This window comes from Temnothorax longispinosus, chromosome 9 (genome assembly GCF_030848805.1).
Source record: "Temnothorax longispinosus isolate EJ_2023e chromosome 9, Tlon_JGU_v1, whole genome shotgun sequence".
NCBI lineage: Eukaryota > Metazoa > Arthropoda > Insecta > Hymenoptera > Formicidae > Temnothorax > Temnothorax longispinosus.
In genome coordinates this window covers 16,812,442-16,830,806 of record NC_092366.1, presented here as the reverse complement: position 1 = coordinate 16,830,806, position 18,365 = coordinate 16,812,442, and the positions used below count along the sequence as shown (strand labels likewise).

General features: G+C 43.5%; 2 protein-coding genes across 2 annotated transcripts; one reads left to right on the top strand and one right to left on the bottom strand.

Annotated features, from left to right (window-relative positions):
• Nucleotides 1–1,372: 1,372 nt before the first annotated feature.
• Nucleotides 1,373–5,854, bottom strand: LOC139819239 (uncharacterized). The gene has a single exon (XM_071788437.1). The coding sequence runs from the start codon at nucleotides 5,852–5,854 to the stop codon at nucleotides 1,817–1,819; it is 4,038 nt and encodes a 1,345-aa protein (XP_071644538.1). The 3' UTR covers nucleotides 1,373–1,816.
• A 2,611-nt stretch (nucleotides 5,855–8,465) lies between these two features.
• On the top strand, nucleotides 8,466–17,769 carry LOC139819318 (uncharacterized). Its single transcript, XM_071788566.1, has 8 exons — nucleotides 8,466–9,389; nucleotides 9,597–11,468; nucleotides 11,546–12,785; nucleotides 13,570–14,265; nucleotides 14,451–14,537; nucleotides 14,889–15,145; nucleotides 15,261–15,344; nucleotides 15,973–17,769. The coding sequence occupies exons 1-8, from the start codon at nucleotides 8,832–8,834 to the stop codon at nucleotides 16,306–16,308; spliced, it is 5,130 nt and encodes a 1,709-aa protein (XP_071644667.1). The 5' UTR covers nucleotides 8,466–8,831; the 3' UTR covers nucleotides 16,309–17,769.
• The last annotated feature ends 596 nt before the right edge of the window (nucleotides 17,770–18,365 follow it).

Here is an 18,365-nt window from a genome sequence, read left to right as displayed (position 1 = left end):
CACAGACACCAAAATCCGGCATCAATGTGTATCTCACGCGCGGAGAGAGTCGCAAAACAAAGGGGCAAGCCCGTTGTAACATCTGTCATTACGACAATCCAATGTTTTTCGCGCGTGTGTGACGTCCGTTGTTATACACGCGATCAGTTGATTTATCACGAAAGATATTACAAAATATACATCCGGACGCGTTTTCATATCGAGTACGCGCTTTCATCTCGCGCGTATGCCATGTGCGTGTTGCAGTAAAAAATTACGCGCGGAGCATAATTGAACATAAAGCTATTACGTACGCGCGGTTACTGTGTACTTTTTTTTTTTTACATAAAACGAATTTTTGACGAAACAAAAAATTTCTCTTTTAATAAAACTGAATTATTGATCGCAATCCAAACGAGATGCTATCTTGTCGTTAGAGATACTATTATTTTATTTTTTTAATCTACTTAGAAACAGTCAATTTTTGATGCTGTAAGAAAGAATATAAGAAAGAAGTTGTAATATTTACTGTATCTCGCGAAATATAATTGCGGCTGTTTAATAGAGTAAGAACAGAGAGGTCAAAGACCGAGATATGTAAGAAGAATATAATTGCAGGGGTGCCTGCGAGGACTATCCACTCATTTGCAATGTGCCACGTCGCACTCTGGCAGTCCAGGGGAATGATAGATGAGCACCAACTATTCCGCGCGCAAAGCGAGCTTTACCTTTTTGCTGGAATAATCTCAGACAAGGATTTTCGACGTGATGCCCGTGGTCGTAGAGTATGCGATAATGGCCCGACATGCGCGCGCGATTAATGCATTATTACGCGCTCCACCGACACCGCTTTATCCTTATCGCCGTCACGCCGCCCGCGCCGTTGTCATTGTCCTGTTTGGCTTTAACTACTCTCGTCGCCCTAAAAGCTGAAGATGAAGTAGCGGCGCGGTGCTTTCAGGAGGTTTTGTCAGTTGCTCTTAAAACGATTCCCAGGCGCTCGCGCCGGCGAGAGAACATGAGCTACCCTTCATAAATTTTAAAAGAACCGCCGCCGGTTATATGGAAATCTTTAACAAGAAAAGAAACTAAATAAAGTATAAAATGTATTCAAAGTATAATGAATTAACAAAGCATTGTATTTAAATCAATCTTTCAATCTCACAAGCTATTTTTTGCTATAAGCACTTCAATTTCTTCCTTCCCTAATTAAATGGAAATCTTATTATAAATTGGCAGATATAATAAAGCGAGTAAAAATAACAAAATTTAATAAACTACATATACAGAATTTATGGTATACATTCCACCTCCAGGATTTTTGTCCCTCTATATGCTGCAGATTCTCTTCGATGGATTGTAGTCCAGGATTCTGTCAATTACTTCCTTCCTTAACCCTTAAATGCCACACCTCTCAAGAATCTCGTAAATGACACATGGGGTCTAAAAGACCCCAGCATGAAAAATGTCTCCTTACTCATTGATTTTTTGATATTTAGTTATGAAAATTATGTTCAATGTTGTTCAAGGCGTAGAAAAGAGAATAAAATGCTTATATTATTAAAATTTCAATTTTAACATAGTATAAAAAATTAAGTAAACTGAGTACTGCTAAGTGTACAACCGGGTAGGTCAATCACTCAACTATCATCAATGGGAGCATGAGCTCCATTTTTGGGGGGAACATTTGAAAATATATCATTCTAAAGGGTCTGGGGTCCGCTGGACCCCGGGTGGCATTTAAGGGTTAATTAAATAAAAATAATTTTATTATAAATTAGCAGATATGAAAATTTAATAAATTATATGTACAGAATTTAATATTATCCATTCAATCTCAGGATTTTTGTCCCTCTATATGTTGTAGATTCTCTTCGACGGATTGTAGTCCAGGATTCTTGGGAGAGACGCGATCGAACCGATTTCGCCTGTTGGTTATCCGCAGATTTCTCTCCGTGAAGATATACTTCTTCAGATAGTCGCTCAATTCGCCTTCGAAATTATTTTTTGACCTTTTATCCGACACCTCCGACATTGCGGTGTACTCATCCGTCCCTCTCGACGCGTCCTGCAGACGACGCCCCAATCCCGCATTCGTCTCCTTCAATTTTTCGTTAGCGCCTCGCAGGTCGTTTACTCTGAGCCTAAGGTCGAAGTTCGACTTTCTCGAAGCGGCGAGCTCGTCCTTTAAAGCCGCTCTCTCCGATTTCAATGCGTTTAATTCTTCCTTAAATATCTCGAGCTGCGACCTCGACGCCGCCTTCTCGTCCCTCAGATTCATCAGTTCGAGTTTCAAAGCCTGAATCTCCTCTACCGTCGCCGCTCCACCGAAGTCCGCCCTCGTTTTCTCACCGTCCAGGCAGGAGTTGCGACTACTGCGCGAGATATCCGCTTTCATCCTCGGCGCCCTATTCTCGGGCTGATCGATATCGAGCGCCGCGGTCCTTTCGTTACTCCCTGATGACATCTTCGGATCGGCGAGATAATTAGAATAATTGCTCGCTCCTTTTTCATGCGAGATTTTAAATTTCTTCAAGATAGGATCGACGATTTCTTCGTCGTCCGACACTTTCGCCCACGCCGCCGGGCCTTCGGATCTGCCTTCCGTCGGTTCCATCGCAACCTCGGAGTTTTCGGACCTCAAATTTGCCCGCTCCAATTTCAAAGGCTTATTCCCGCGTCTCTTTAGCTCGCCCTTTGGTTCGTCTTTGATCCCCGCTTTGTTATCATGACCGACGCGTGTGTCAGATTCTACTTTGACTTCTGTTCCGCCGTCCCTCTGCTCGCCAATTTCGCTCGTGCGCGAGGTATCCGAGCAATTTTGCTTCTGCTTAATCTCGTTATGAGCGCCGACGAATCCCCGCTCGTGGTCCCCCGCAAGCGGATGCCGCGTATCGATCTCCTTTAAATAATTCTTACGATCGTTACTCTCGTCGTGCAACGCGGCCGCAGCGAGCCGCAATGCCTCATACTTCATTCGCTGAATCTTCAGTTGATTACCGAGTGCTCGGCACTCGTTACCGATTTCATTTATTCTCCCTCTCGCGTCGTCTCTTTCCCGCCTGAGCTCGACGTTATCCCTCTCCCGCGTGTCGCAAGTAGCCCGAAGGAGAGTATTTTCCGCTTTCGCTTTGTCATTTTCGACCCTTGATTTATTCAATTCCATGGAAAAATATTCATTCTCCTCTCTCGCCTTATTCAGCCGGTCTCGCAGGGCGACGTTCTCATCATCGAGCTCGTTAATACGCGTCGCGAACTCGTTCTTTTCAGTCAACAGCACTCGTACACGGTCCTCGGCCTCGGCATTCCGTAGCGACAGCATATCCAAATCGCCGACGACCCTCGAGTTCTCCGATCGCAAACGCGCCGCTTCAACGGCCGCGTCTTCCAGCTCCGTCCGCATTCTCTCCAGCTCGAACTTTAAATTCTCCGCGGCAGCCTCGCGCTCGCTTATCTTCTCCCGAAGGCCGTTACGCTCGGACTTAAATTTGTTAACTTGATCCTGCAGCGCGGCGCACTTGTTATTGGCATCGGCCATCGACCTATCCAACAATCCTTTCTCGGACCTCAACTCCGATAACTCTCCCTCAAGTTGTTCTTTCTCGTTCCGAAGCTGTTTGACTTTATTCCCCGAAGCTTTGTACTCCGCCATCAGCCTGTCGAATTCGCTCGACCTTTCCTCGCCGATGCTCGTCCGGCAGTTCAATCGATACGTCAACGACTGCTCGTTAGACTCGAGATCAGAAATCTCACCCTCCGACCCGGCCCCGTCACCGACGGCTTTATCCGGCACGGGCTTCAAATAGCCGATTCGCTCGTCCGATTCCTTGTTCGGACTTATTTCAGGCTCATTTGACTCGGCTTTCAAGCACTCTAATTCTTCCCTGAGGTTTCGTGCACGCTCTTCAGCATTGTCTCGCTCCCCCCCGCCGCTATTCTCCATCGAACTTTTCAATTTGCCCAGTCGCTCGTCGCGTACCTCCTGTTTCCCAAGTCCCTCAATTATACTTTTCAGTTTTACATTTTCGTCGGAAGCGATCCCAAGTTTAGTCTTCAGGTCCTCCGTCTCGGCCCTAAGGACCGCTTTCAGCGCGTCCCCCTGAGTAATGATATTCTCAATTTCCTTGTCTCTCACTTCGAGAGCGTTACGCAACCTACCCGTTTCCCCTAACAACGTCTCTCTGTCCTCGCGAAGGCCCAGCAATTCTTTCCTCGCTGCGTCCATTTCAATCTTCATCAGTTGCATCTCTGCGACACGCCGCTCGGAATGATCGCGTTCAAGTTCCGATAACTCTTGTTTCCCCCTTTTTATATCCTCCCGAAGAGTCTCGTTTACCTCGCGCATGTCAGCGATAATCTTCTCGTACTTCTCACGATCTCTCTCCGACGTTAATCTGATGCTCGCACGTTCGTCGTTCAGCCCACTTATACGCTCGTTCTTTTTCAACAATTCCGATTTTAAATACACGACCAGGGCTTCGAGCTGCTCGATTCTCTCACGTAAATTCGCGCGATCATCGAAAACTTCGAGTTCCCTCATTTTGCAACACAATCGCTCAATCAGGTCTTCCAGCGCTTTCGTTATTTTCTCGTTGGTGCTTATAACTTCCGGCGGGGCCTGTTTCAAAATGGCGATTACCGCGATTGATTTTTTAACGATATCTTCGAGTTCCGTGACTTTGGTCATGTATCGCGAGCCGCTTACGCCGCCGATTTTGCAATACTTATTCATCGGTTTTATCTTCAGCTTTTCAATCTCGCTATCGATTTCCTGGAGGAAATCATTCAATGACGAAGCGGTTTCCAAGCATCTCTCGTACCGAACGTTCTCGCGCGATCGTTCATCCATCGGCACGTCCGATCGTCCGAGCTCCACGGACAGCACTTTCAGGTTTACTCTTAGATTAACCACCTTCTTCATGTATCTCAAACAGTCGGGATCGCCGGCGGCGATCATCGCCTCGCGATCGCTCTTTAAATTGTTCCTCAAGTCGTTCATCAAGCGCTCGATGCGCTTAACAACGTCCGGGATATCCGTGGCGTCCAAACTTTCGCTATGGTTCGCATTCTCGCGAATAATTCTCAGCCGGCCCATCTCTCCCATCAATTGTTCGGCGAGATTGTTCAATTCGCCGATCCTCTTCCGATATTCCGCTCTATTACCGCACCTCAATCGCAGCATCGCCCTTAATCGATCGAGCTTGTGACGCAGATTCCTGTTCCTGGTCTTGAACCTGTACAAATTCTCGCTAACGTTCACGAGCTCCTCCGACAGGCCGATAATCATCTCGACGGTCTTGCCGATCGCGTTCGCGAAGATTATTTCTATCGTCCGATCGCCCCTCGCGAACTCGTTCAGCTTGTCCCTGAGTTGCTCCACCAGCACGACGCTCGTCTCGCTCTCCTCGGCCTCCTTCAGCCGCCTCTTCAGACACAGAATCTCGTCGTTCATACGTTCCCGCTCGCTCGTGAATTCGTTCTCGAGCGTGGCGATCTTATCGCCTATTTCGCAGACGGTGACACGCGCGCGATCCTTTTCGGCTTTCGTCAGGGCACGCTTCAGGCTCGTTACTTCGTTCTCCAGTGCGCCGTTTGCCTGCTCCAACCGGTTAATCTCCTCCCTCTGATGCGCGATCAAAGGGTCGATCTGCTGGCTATCGTTCCCATTCTTGTCATCCACACGCAAAGCCATTTTCATCCGCCAGATATTACTCTTCAGTTTCGCGCTATCGTCCCGCCAGTCCCTCATCTGCCGCATCACGTTATGCAGCTTGTGCAGGGTCGCAACAGCCATTCGGGCGATCCTCGTCTTCTCCTCGACGGCGACGTCAATCGCGATCACTGACAAGTAATCGTCGAGATATTTGTCATTCATCGCTGCCTCTTCAATTTCACCGGAGTTATGTAACACGTGACAGAGCGGCATCGAGCGGGAGATAATGAATTTCGCTAAACACATCGATGGTATAGCTATTAAAAGTTCACGTAAAAAATCTTTTATGTACATGTTTATACGTGTATAAAATTATTTACGACTTTACCTTTATATGCAGATTTTCATTTAAATCATTATAAATTTTTGAAAATGTTCCGTTGTGGTTAGCGCTGTGCCGCTAATAAATCCATTTAAATGTCAATTAATTTACGCTATTTTATTAATTACATTGTACAAATATCGATTGCTATTTTTTATTAAGCGTACAGCATGTCACGGTAACAATAATATCAATAATTTGCAACAATTTCCAATTATCTATAAATGTTTCATCAACTTGTATACTTGAGAATTTTCGTATATCGAATTGTCACTAATGAGCGGCGCTTCGGAAGATAGGAAATCGATTTTCATGCGTACTGGGAGCACAGATATCTTCACGTTTGACAAGCTGTTAACATGCAGTATGTTACATACATACATACATACACATTATTTATTATACATTTTGTAAGAGCTAAGAGCCCGGCCGTTGTTACGGCAATTCGATTAACGAAACGGTGATTTTGCACGAGTAAACGCGGCGGACGGCGCGCGGCGAGCAAAAAGGGGGCGGAAAGTTTCGTGAAAGTTCCGTTAACCCCTCGCACCGCATCCGTGTTTTCCTCCTTCCTTTGCAATTACCGCGCAGATTTAATTGATGACGGGCCCTCTCGATAAGTTCTCCAACAGAACCGAACTGTGGTCCAAGTGCTCTCGAAACTCTCGAAACTTAAGAAGCGTTCAGTATCGCTGCGCCTGGCCCTCAATATCGGAACACCTAATAAGACTGCTCTAACGAGGACTTTCGCCGGGGCATACTGCGCCCAATTTAATTATAGCGACCGCTTAATTATGTGGGTCGTACGTAATCGGTACTTCCGGTTTCCCGGGGAGCGCGCGAGAACTTCGCGAGTGGGAAACTCGGTGAATAATGCGCGTGTTCTCTCCGCATCGAGCATCTCCATCTCTATCGACAACAATCTCACGTATAGGATTCTCTGATGCGATCGAAATTCTCGATATAAATTCGCGACGAGACAGTTTATTTAATATGAGCTTGCTGTTAACCGCTGAAGATTCTGTTTATTTTGTATATATACATACATACAATTTTGGAAACTAAGTTATCCGAAGTTTAATTTGGAATTGCAAAATCGAGTTATATCGATCTCCCTATCAATGTCGCTGAGTCACGTGTCGAGCTCATTGAGATTAGTATATATGCCAATACTGCCTGACATTTCACGAGTTTCCGCGCGACCTCATATCTGCATAAAAAGATTTTATCTTGGCAAAGCTTCTTTTTGCGAAACAATGATAGCACGCTGCACCGTCACGGGTTATCCGTGAATTGACCCGAGGCATAAATAACTTGTTTTTCATTCCGATAATGTTAGAGGTACTATCTAGAACTAGCGCCGGATACCAAGTAACTTTTACATCTTTTATCCGATTTACGCGCTCGCCGAAAGTACGTCGTATAATGATTGTAAGGGCATTTTCAGGAATAAATTCGCGTCGCGGAACGTATACGCTATGCAGAAAGGTTAAAACGTGGTTCTCTCCAAATTGCACCGGGTCATGGACGATCGATACGCACCGCCGTTTTGCTCATGCGGATGCCATGCACCGCGGCCGGCGAAGCCGATCGAATCGCCGCCGCACGAGCCGTGCTGTTGCTGCGAATACAACCCATTCAGCGACAATTCCAAGGAGTCGGAGATCTACGACTTGCCGTTCGCCCTGCGAAAACTGACGGTAATGAAGTGCCAGATGAAGAAGTGGCGCATGGAGCGGCTGCAGCTCGAGAGCGAAAATAGGTCTCTGAAACGAGCTCTGCGATCATTCGGTATCGGTGTTCCACTTCATAGCCGAACCTTTCCTCCCCTCCCCCTCACGCTATATCTCTTATGGAATAAATTTTATAAGAAATGGACGTTCAAGTATATATACGAAGAGTAATTTTAGCACGTTGCGCTTTTCCCGGCGCGCCGGGAATTCCACTTGTGGAACGGTTCTGTAATAAAATCTGTTCCATATTGATTTTGGATATTTCGCGAAACTATCAAATGAAAATATTTCGATTATCAAAGTAAACGATTCTCCGATGTATATATCTGCACTATTTCACAAGTTTCCTCTTTCGCGTTCTTTACTTTTAAGTTTGCGTAGCACCATCGATGTGCACGGTTCACCGTAAGAGGCCCGCGTTTTCTTAGTTCATATAAAAGAAAGTACCGAATATATATTTCGGGCGGTCAAATAATTTCCATATATAGGTGTGAAGCCCGACGGGGTATTGGGCACTGATCCCTTGCTTGTGCATTACCGCGAGGAAAACGAAAGGCTGCAGAATGCAAATGAGGAACTGGCGGAAAAAGTTTGCAACCTCGGGGAGAGCCTCGCCGAACGAGATTGCTGCGACGATCCGTGCGAAAAAGTTAAATACGTGAGGGAGAAAATAGCTGCGCTGAGAGATCGTTTCGCTGCCGAAAAAAAACAGTACGTAATGCCTATTGACTATGAAATTTCGCTAAGACGGTTTAATGAATCTCTCTCTTTCTTTCTTCTCTCTTTCCCTCTCTCCCTCTCCCTCTCTTTGCAATTTGCTTTGATGAGCGGAAAAATAATTGAGCAATAAACAGAAAAAGAATGGCAAAAAGGGCTGTTATAAAATTAATATTAAATTAATCGTTGAGGAAATAATCGTAATGGCAAGAACAGACTTCTGTTTTAGACTCCGCGAAGTTATATAGCTTTAAAAGGAGATTAATCACAGTTCGTCGGTCGCGATATTTCCTCGAAAACCATCTATCTTCATTAAATACGGTACGCCAATATAATTACGTGCAAACGCTGTTAATATCGTGACAGAATGCGAGACACGATTTCGCATCTGAAGCTGAAACTGGCGGAAGCCGAGGAGGATACTTCCTGTGCGGCATTAAATCGTTTGAGGGCAAAGCTTCGTGAGTTAATGAAAGATGGTCAGAAGGTGGATCAACAGGTGCCCGCGGTTGTCGAGAGATCAATGCAGACGTCGGTGGATCTATCAAAGAGCCACGAAGATCTGTTGCGAGCGGAGAACGAGCGTCTGCAGGCCGAACTGGCGCAGATTCGTCGTTCAATGGAGGAGGTTGTCACACCGGTCACAGAGGAGCGTGTCCCACCTTTACCTACGGACGACGAAGAAACGGACATGTCGGCGCTGCTAAGTCAGCTACGTAATTGCGAGACGCTTCTGGCTGAATTAAAAACGCATTTGGACGAGAAGACAGCTCACGTGGAGGCTCTGCAAAGTGAGCTTGATCAACAGAAGAGAGCCTCTGCCGCCGCACCTGCATTAGATGTGGATCAGATGACCGTCAGCCCTGCGACCATGATGGATGAGATGGCCGAGATGAAGGAGGAACTTGAGAAACCTGACGATAAAGTATATATCTCCCTTTATTTCTTCCCGTGTTTGTAAATACTCGTTGTCGTACGCTCGCGCGTTACGATACGTTAAAAGTCATGAATGTTTTATGCACGAGACACGTTACACTCCTGTTTCGTCGAGATGAGACAAATGCCAGGAGGATGTTTATACTTGTCCAACTCCCGCAATAGTATTCATGGACAATTGGGTGTTTGTTCGCAGATTACGGAGCTACTCGAAAGCCTGCGGCAGTCGGAACTGGCGGTGCTGGGCGTGAGTAAGTTGCAGAGCGAGATCGAAGATATGAGGTCCCAGCTGTATAATCTTGAGACGGAGAAAAAGGAACTTCTCGATGAGCTGGGGAAGATACGGAGCGCGGTGTCCGAGAGAGACCGTCAAATAAACGAGCTGAACGATGAACGCGAGTCCCTGAAGGAGGAGATTGCGACAATAAAATCCGAGCGCGACGAATTAAATATTAAGAGTGCGTTGTTAGATAGGGAAATTCGAAAAATGCAAGACGATTTGACGAGAGTGAAGGAGGAGGATAACGAGGTGAAGAGCGAGATCGATAAGTTGAACGTTGACCTGCGTCTCGAGAAAGAAAAATTTCAAGTAGCGCAAAAAGAGCTGGGGGGCATGAGGGACGATTTGCATAGTCTCGGGGCTGAAAATGAATTCTTGAAGGAGACATTGGAAAATGCTAAATTGGAGACTAACGAACTTAAGGAAGAAAATGTTGCTTTGAAAAACAATCTTGATAATATGATTAAGGAATTGGAATCTTCGAGAGAGGAAAATAATAATATTAAGGCAAAGGTAGATCAATTATTATCCGAGAATGAGCGTTTAACGAGTGAATTAGAAAAGCGAGTGACGGAGACGGATCAATTAAAGTCCGAAGGAGTTGCATTGAAGGACGGTCTCGATAGACTGCTACGAGAAATGGATAGATTAAAGGTTGAAAACGATAAACTGCAGGACGAAAGTGCTGTTGTTAAAACCGAAAGAGACAGTCTGGCAAGTGAAAGAGACAGCTTGAAATCCGAGAATGGTCTTCTTAAAGACGACTTGTCTAAGACAAATGTAGCGTTAGACGACGCAGAGAAACAATTGAGCAAATTTAAAGTCGAGAATGGAGTTCTTACGGAAGAATTGGAGAGGGCTAATGTAAATAATAACAAGCTACTCGCGGACTTCAATACTTTGCAGAGCGAAATGGCAAAGTTGAAGTCGGAGAACAGAAAATTGTTACAAGAAGCGGATGATGGGAAAGAAGAACTAAGAAAGTTATTGTCCGAAATAGAAACTCTGAAAAAGGAAGCGGATAATACAAGTAATAAATTGACGAGGGCAAATAACGAAGTTGCAGATTTGCGGCAAGAAGTGGCCGGGTTAAATAACGAACTGAAAGAGACGAGAGTTATAAATGAACAGCTACGGGCAGACGTTCGCCGAACAGAAGTGGAGAACGAAAATATTAAGACGGAGATGAATAACTACAGGGACGAAAATGATAGGCTAAACGCGAAGCTAAACGAACTGCAGGAACAAATAAATTTATCGACGGACGAGGTAAATAAATTAAGAGGACAGCTCGACGACGCCGAGGCTCGAATGAAGTTTCTCGATGCTCAGATCGCTAGTTTGCAGACCGGTAGGGACAAGATGCAGAATGAGATCAACGCTTTGCAAAATGAGATCAGCAAACTGAAACTAGATCTAAGTGCGGAAACTACTGCTAAACGAGACATTCAGGAGGAATTAGCGGCGTTGAAGAGCGAGATGAAAAATTTGATCGCAAAGATCGACGAGATGAAGGTGCAAAATCATGTTCTGAAAGAGGAGAGAGACGCCCTTAAGAACGAGCTGTTGAATCTGGGCGAGGAGTCGTTGAGCCTAAAGGCCGTGAATGCCGAGATGACGAGCGAGATTAATAATTTAAGACCGGCCATATCCGATCTTCGATCGCAATTATCTAAAGCGGAAGAAGATATTGAATATTGGAAGTTGGAAAATTGCAAGCTTAAGATGGAGGCGGATAAGTTATCCGCCGAGAACGAAAGGACAAAGGGAGCTTTAAACGTCTGTAAGGTAGAGATAATTAGTTACGTATTCCTCCTGTGTAACTTTTTATGCCTTTGATAATAATCACATTGAAATTCATCTAGGTTGAGCATCAAGCGTTAGAGAAGGAGATAACGAATCTTAGAAATGAGAAGATTAAGCTCGAGGGAGAGATCGCGGAACTTAAAAATCTGTTAGAAGGACTGAATCTGTCTTCATTCGCCGAAAAATCCGCTAAAGAAGAGGCAGTGGAGAAACTGACGAAAGTTACGGATGAAGTCGTCGCTTTGAAAGAGGAACTTGAAACATTGAAGTCTGAATTGGCGAAATTAAGAACGGAGAACGATAAGATAAGAGATAAGGAAGACAGTTTGTCGCGCCAAGTATTAATGTTAAAGGCAGAAATAGAAAACACGAAAAATGAAATATTAGCTTTGAGATCAGACAATGAGACGTTAAAGTCCAAGGCAAATATGTTAACAGCCGACAACAACAAATTGAAAAATGAATCAGATAGGCTAATATCTGAAGTTGACGGGTTGAAACTGGAGAACGCGGGCCTGAGGGAAGAACGACAGAAATTCGAGGAAGAATTTGGCAAACTGAGAGGCGAGGGTGACGGGCAGAGGGCCGAAATTAAAAGTCTGAAGTCCAGCCTGATAGCTGAACAGGCATTATCAGAAAAAATTGGATCGGAATTATCTGCTAGCCAATCGGAAAACGATAGATTGAGAGCAGAGTCGGAGAAGCTGCGGAAGAATTTAGATGCTCTCGAATTGACGAATGGCGAGCTGAGCAGCGAAGTGGAGGATTTAAAGAAAACGTCGATCGACGCGCGAAACAAGGTGGACGCATTGCAATATCATGTGGCCGCGTTGCTGGAAGAGAAGGAGGCACTTCTGAGCGAGTTAGACGGTTTACGAGCGGAAGTGAGTGGATTAGGTAAAGAAGTTGTGTCGGATAAAGCCGCGCGGGAAGTTGGTGAGAAAAAGGCGATCGTTCTGAGCGGTGAATTAATGGACCTGAAGGCGGAGCTGGATAAGACGCGTGTGGAAAATGAGAGTTTGAAGCTGGAATTGAACGACGCGAATAAACGGTACGCCGCGTTAGAAAACGAGAATGCCGTGTTGAAAATCGAAAATATTAAAATAGCGACGGAACTCGATTCCTACAAGTTGGATTTAACAGTGGCGAGGAATGACCTCGATAAGTTCCAAAATGAGAACAGCGAGTTAAAAGGGAAGATCGATGAATTGAAGAAAGTACTCGGCGATGTCGAAACGAAGATTAAATTTCTCGATGGACAGCTTGTTGACTTGTCGAATGAAAAAGAGCGACTCGAAAAAGAGGCGAGCGACGTGAAAGCTCAGGCTGCGATTTCAAAGGCTCGCGCTGATGACGCACGTGCGCAGCTTGATGACTTAATTAACGAACTGAGCGCGGAGAAAACGAGCAGGAGCGTTGCCTTAAAGGAATTGGACGCCTTAAAGGATGCTTTGGTCCAATTACGAGACGATTTGAATAAATGCAGAGCGGACAACGAACGACTGACAATCGAATTGGCCGCTTCGGAAGAACGAGCGTTAGCGATACGGAGAGATTTCGAGACGGCTGAAACGATCAAAACTGAAAACGGCAAATTGAGAAAAGACGATTTGACGAGAGTGACGGACGACGTGGAAGCTGAGGCTGCGATTTTAAAGGCTCGCGCTGATGACGCACGTGCGCAGCTTGATGACTTAATTAACGAGCTGAACGCAGAAAAAACGAGCAAGAACGCCGCCTTAAAGGAATTGGACGCCTTAAAGGATGTTTTGGCCCAATTACGAGACGATTTGAATAAATGCAGGGCGGACAACGAACGACTGACAATCGAATTTGGCCGCTTCGGAAGAACGAGCGTTAGCGATACGGAGAGATTTCGAGACGGCTGAAACGATCAAAACTGAAAACGGCAAATTGAGAAAAGACGATTTGACGAGAGTGACGGACGACGTGGAAGCTGAGGCTGCGATTTTAAAGGCTCGCGCTGATGACGCACGTGCGCAGCTTGATGACTTAATTAACGAGCTGAACGCAGAAAAAACGAGCAAGAACGCCGCCTTAAAGGAATTGGACGCCTTAAAGGATGTTTTGGCCCAATTACGAGACGATTTGAATAAATGCAGGGCGGACAACGAACGTCTGACAATCGAATTGGCCGCTTCGGAGAATCGAGCGTTAGCGATGCAGAGAGATCTGGAACCGATCGAAACTGAAAACGGTAAATTAAGAGAAGATGATTTGGCGAGAGTAAGGACGGCGCGTGATGAAGAGCGGCAGGTTTTAGAAAAGTTAAGGACAGAAAATGAGGAATTGCGGGACGAGCTAAGAAGGGCACAGAATGAGATCAATAAATTAAAAGAGAATATCGAGAAATCGAAAGGCGATTTTACAGAGGATGTGGACGATATCGACAGGTTTGAAAATGAATTGAAGAAATTGATGATCGAGATAGACAAGGCGAGAGAAGATTTAAAGCGCGCGACGGAAGAGAATAATAAATTAAAAATGATCAATGACGGTCTCGAATTAGAACTAGGTCGATTGAAAGCGCAGCAAGACGAAATAAAAGATTATCCTGAGCGAATCGATGTAGAAGTTAATGGGTCAGAGGACGAAATCCGAAAACTCTTTGTCGAAAATAATGCGCTGAAAATTGAAAACACGCAGCTGAAATCCGGATTGGATCATTGTCAAGAGGAGAAAGAGCGTTTGAAAGGGGAAATTAACAGTTTGCAGAGTGAGAAAATCGAATTGCTGAGATCTTTCCCTCCGACCGTAGGTTTGTACCGGTTCTTTCAATATATTATTGGAAAATATTAGCACGGTTGTTTATAAATCAATGGATATAATTTAGTCGTGTAACGCGCTTCATTCATATTCGCTGGTTTTTGGCGAATCTTTTTCTCACCATTGAATTGGGCCGCGCGCATTCGCATTAAAGGAAAGACATCTTTGTAATTCCAGAGGCTGGCGTGATTAAACCGGATGAATGCGGCGACTTCGTTAAGGCGAATGAATTACTGAAGAAGCAAATTGAAAAGCAATATGACGGTAAAAACTTGCATAAAAACTTTTTCAACTGTTTTGTCACTGCGACAGTTTTTATCGCATCGTGGAGACGCGAATTTCCTTATTCATAGCCCGTAATTAGTCCGGCTAATATCCTTAATAAGTCAAGCATTTCCATAAACTTGCGAACACTCGAAGTCAACGTTATTCAAATCGTTATAATCTATTAATTACGCGATGTCAACAAAAACCGCGTGTCAGAGTTTTTGGCGCGCGGGAACAATATCTAACAATATCTAGACGAATTTCGAGATACATAGAAAGTGACACGAACAAACTCTGATTACATAATTTCTGCAAGTTGGTTCTGCATTTGTTCTCGCGACACAATAGCCGTGCGACGCGTGCGTGATTATATACAATTTGTGGACGGCAAAATTCCGTCGAGACCCGCGATGGCGACAACGTGGGACGACGATTTTGAGATCGAGCGCTGGACCGTGCCGTCCATCGTGGAGCTACTGAGAGAATCGCAAAAGCTGTCCGAGAATATTTATCTGACGGAGCTCGAAGTGCAGGATATCGACAGACTGCTGGATCTGCTCAACGAATGCAAAAGAGACAATGAGAATTATATGAAGCAATTATCGGTGAGGCTAATAACAAGTAACGTTAGTCTAGTACACGTCTTGTTTGATAATTTATTCGGAGGATAATTTGAATTTTCCGGCTTGCATATTAACGCTGCAAATGAATCATTTCTAGGAGCTTGGTGCGGAAGTTACCAAGGTTGCAGGTGTGGATAATGGCGATGAGCTTGCAGCTTTTGACCCTGAATCTTGGTTGAAGGTATGTACGTGCGGTGATAAGAGTTCATTCCGCTGGTTCGCGTTTTGCTTCTTTATATTTATTAAATCTCACGTCAACTTTTCTCCGTATCGACGCGCAGTGCTTGTACACTGAGAAAAAAATATTTACATAAAAAAAATATTTATTTAGATTGTCGCCAAGAGATTACTTACTTAATATAATACACATATTTATTTAGAATTAAATATTTTTATTTAAATTAAGTAAAAATATCTAATTCTAAATAAATATGTGTATTATATTAAGTAAATAATCTCTTGGCCACAATCTGTAAATAAATAATTTTTTTGATCTAAAAAATTTTTTTTCAGTGTAATAAATAAATGAAAGTGAAGTCGGATTATTCGTTTTTGTAATTCATATATATGTAATTAAAAATCAAAGTATATTCACAACTCACCAACAATCGCGTTACTTTTTTTACCGTCTCTTATTTGGTTCAAACAAAAATATACTTTCTATACATGTATATATAGAAAATTATTTACATTATTTTAATTATCTATATTACATTAATATATAGATATACATATTGTCGGAATAAGTTATAAACAGGAAATATAACTCGTCCGCGCTGATACAAGATATCTTTATCTATCGTTTCCAGTCCTTGACACTAACGCAACTGGCCGAATTGCACGATAAGATCTGTTTACTGACTTCAAATATGGTGCAACAAGATAGCCCTGCGGTCTGCGATCGATCAGCGATTAATCGGGACTACGGTGGCGATCGGCTGCGGGCGGATTACGATGCTTTAAACCGGCGGATCGCCGCCTTGCAGAAGCAAATAGCCGAGAAGCAGATTGAGGCGGGGTGGAAGCTGCAGGAATTAAAACGGGCTCTTCGTCTCGAGCAGGCAAACCTGATTCGAATCTCCGACCGGATGAATCTCGAAAAAAGGCGCAACTTGGCTCTCCACCTCACCATGGATGAATCGTGATGTTTTCTTTCCCAGTATCGCAGCTGGGATGTTAAAAATGGTGCTTGCTTCGAGCAAGTTCTTGTTGCCGGACGCGCAGCAACGAGGCGAAATATATATTCCTTATATTCCTTAATTCTTCGGATTACACTGTACAAAAATAAAGAAAGGAAACGAATTCGATCGATATTCAAAGGATTATATGTAAATAAGAATAATAACATTGCGTTTAAGACCGTCTGATATTTTTGAATGATATTTCTGTAATTATATAAGCAATCCCGGGGAGGCGAAATAAAATAGGGCGTTCTTCAATTATTACAGCTCTTTCATGTTAAATTCATAGGGTTAAATTAAATTCAAATTTGAGTAATTTTTAACTATTCCATAGGTCGCCACTGCTCCTACTCAATATTTAGTTAATTTAACTAAAACAATGTTAATTTGACTAAACCAATGGAGTTAAAATAATCCTATTTTGTTTCAAACTAATAAATTTTGACGCACATGGTAGTTAAAAATAACAAAATAAATCTAACTCATGGTATTGGTTTAAATTTCATCCTCTAACCTTTAACAGTGCAAAAGACCCCCGGTCCGCTTTCACGTTCCGAATGGCTGCAACAATCTCCTAGGCGATATAATTGCGATAACGTACCATATTCAGCAACAACATGGTTTTGTTGCTAATCACGATCGAACAATAACAACTAATGAGAGCCGCTTGTTTCGCGGCGCATGCTTGTGGACGCCGCCACGCGCGATAACGTGATTTCCTGTTTCATTTCGGGGAGGTCGCGTTGTTCGATCGAGATTAATTCAATTGTAGGTACCGCACCGCATCCGTACCCCACGACTTTACGTCGGCTCGTGCGACCGCTGACGCGCGGGTGTGCTACGCGGGCTCAATAGGAAGGCGAATGCCGTTGACAAAGAGTAAACATATAATTGAAATGCGCGGGTATAGATCAAACGGTGAATGAATTGTCGAAATCCGTTTAAATGTGTGTCCATCGCATAGAATCGAAATAAACTCGTAAAACGCCGATAGCAAACCGCCGTGAGAGCAGGTGCATCAATGCGACGGATTCACGATTGCAAAAGATGTATCTTTTCTTCTTCCCCCTCTTCCCCTTTTCCTATTTTCTCTCTCTTCCATTTTCCAGGATGAAGAGTATTTTTCCATTTAAGTTACATATTCTCAGCTTGAAATCTCGGTGCACGTAGTACGAATCACATGTGCTATAACAGATATGGTTATGAAATTAACTGTGGCTGTGGCAGGACCTTCGTGTTAAAAGATGATAACGATATGATCGTGTGAATTTGTATCTTAGCGATATTTTTGTTTCAATCGCCGAAGATGAGCTATGATTGAGTGAAACATGCAATTAAATCTGAGAAAAACCAATTTTGACAATTAAATAAAAATGCATTGTAATTTATATAATGCTAATAATAATAATAATAATAATAATTACGTGTATATAATGAGATTCTGTCATACAACAAAAAAATTTTCATAAAACTTCATGTATTATACGATTAAAATTTTCATTACAAAGAGAGACTTGTCACAGGTGAGATTGTTGAGAAATATAAACAGAATATAAAATATTTTCTTAATTAGAATATAGTTTTAACCATATATTTATTCTGAGACACAATATGAATGAGACAAAAAATTTCAAACGTATAATTTTTGATTTTTATTTATGTGACGAAGTTTCCCAAGAAGATTATCTTTATCCAAAATGTAGTCTCGTGTAATTCTGTTTTATAATTGCAATTTTGCATCGCACTTGTAAAATTTTAGAGAGACGCATTATGCATATGTGGAAGACGTAATCGTTAGTTACGCGGCTTGTTCTTATTTTGATTGCAATGAGATTTTCCGCATAACAACAGCGATTGTACGAGATATATAAGTACCAACGTGGTATTAGTGAGGAATCGCAACGGAAAGATTTATGAGAGTTTAAAAATGACTTCGTGCATTTATGAGCTTAGTTTGAGTTTGCGTATCTTTCGTATCTACCGGCGTGCACAACTCATTGCATTTCCATATTTTCTACCTG

Coding starts and splice junctions, on each gene's coding strand:
- LOC139819239 (XM_071788437.1), bottom strand. CDS start 5,854: ATGAATGACAAATATCTCGACGATTACTTGTCAGTGATCGCGATTGAC.
- LOC139819318 (XM_071788566.1), top strand. CDS start 8,832: ATGCGAGACACGATTTCGCATCTGAAGCTGAAACTGGCGGAAGCCGAG. Junction 9,390..9,596: donor TTGAGAAACCTGACGATAAA/GTATATATCTCC, acceptor GTTTGTTCGCAG/ATTACGGAGCTACTCGAAAG. Junction 11,469..11,545: donor GAGCTTTAAACGTCTGTAAG/GTAGAGATAATT, acceptor AAATTCATCTAG/GTTGAGCATCAAGCGTTAGA.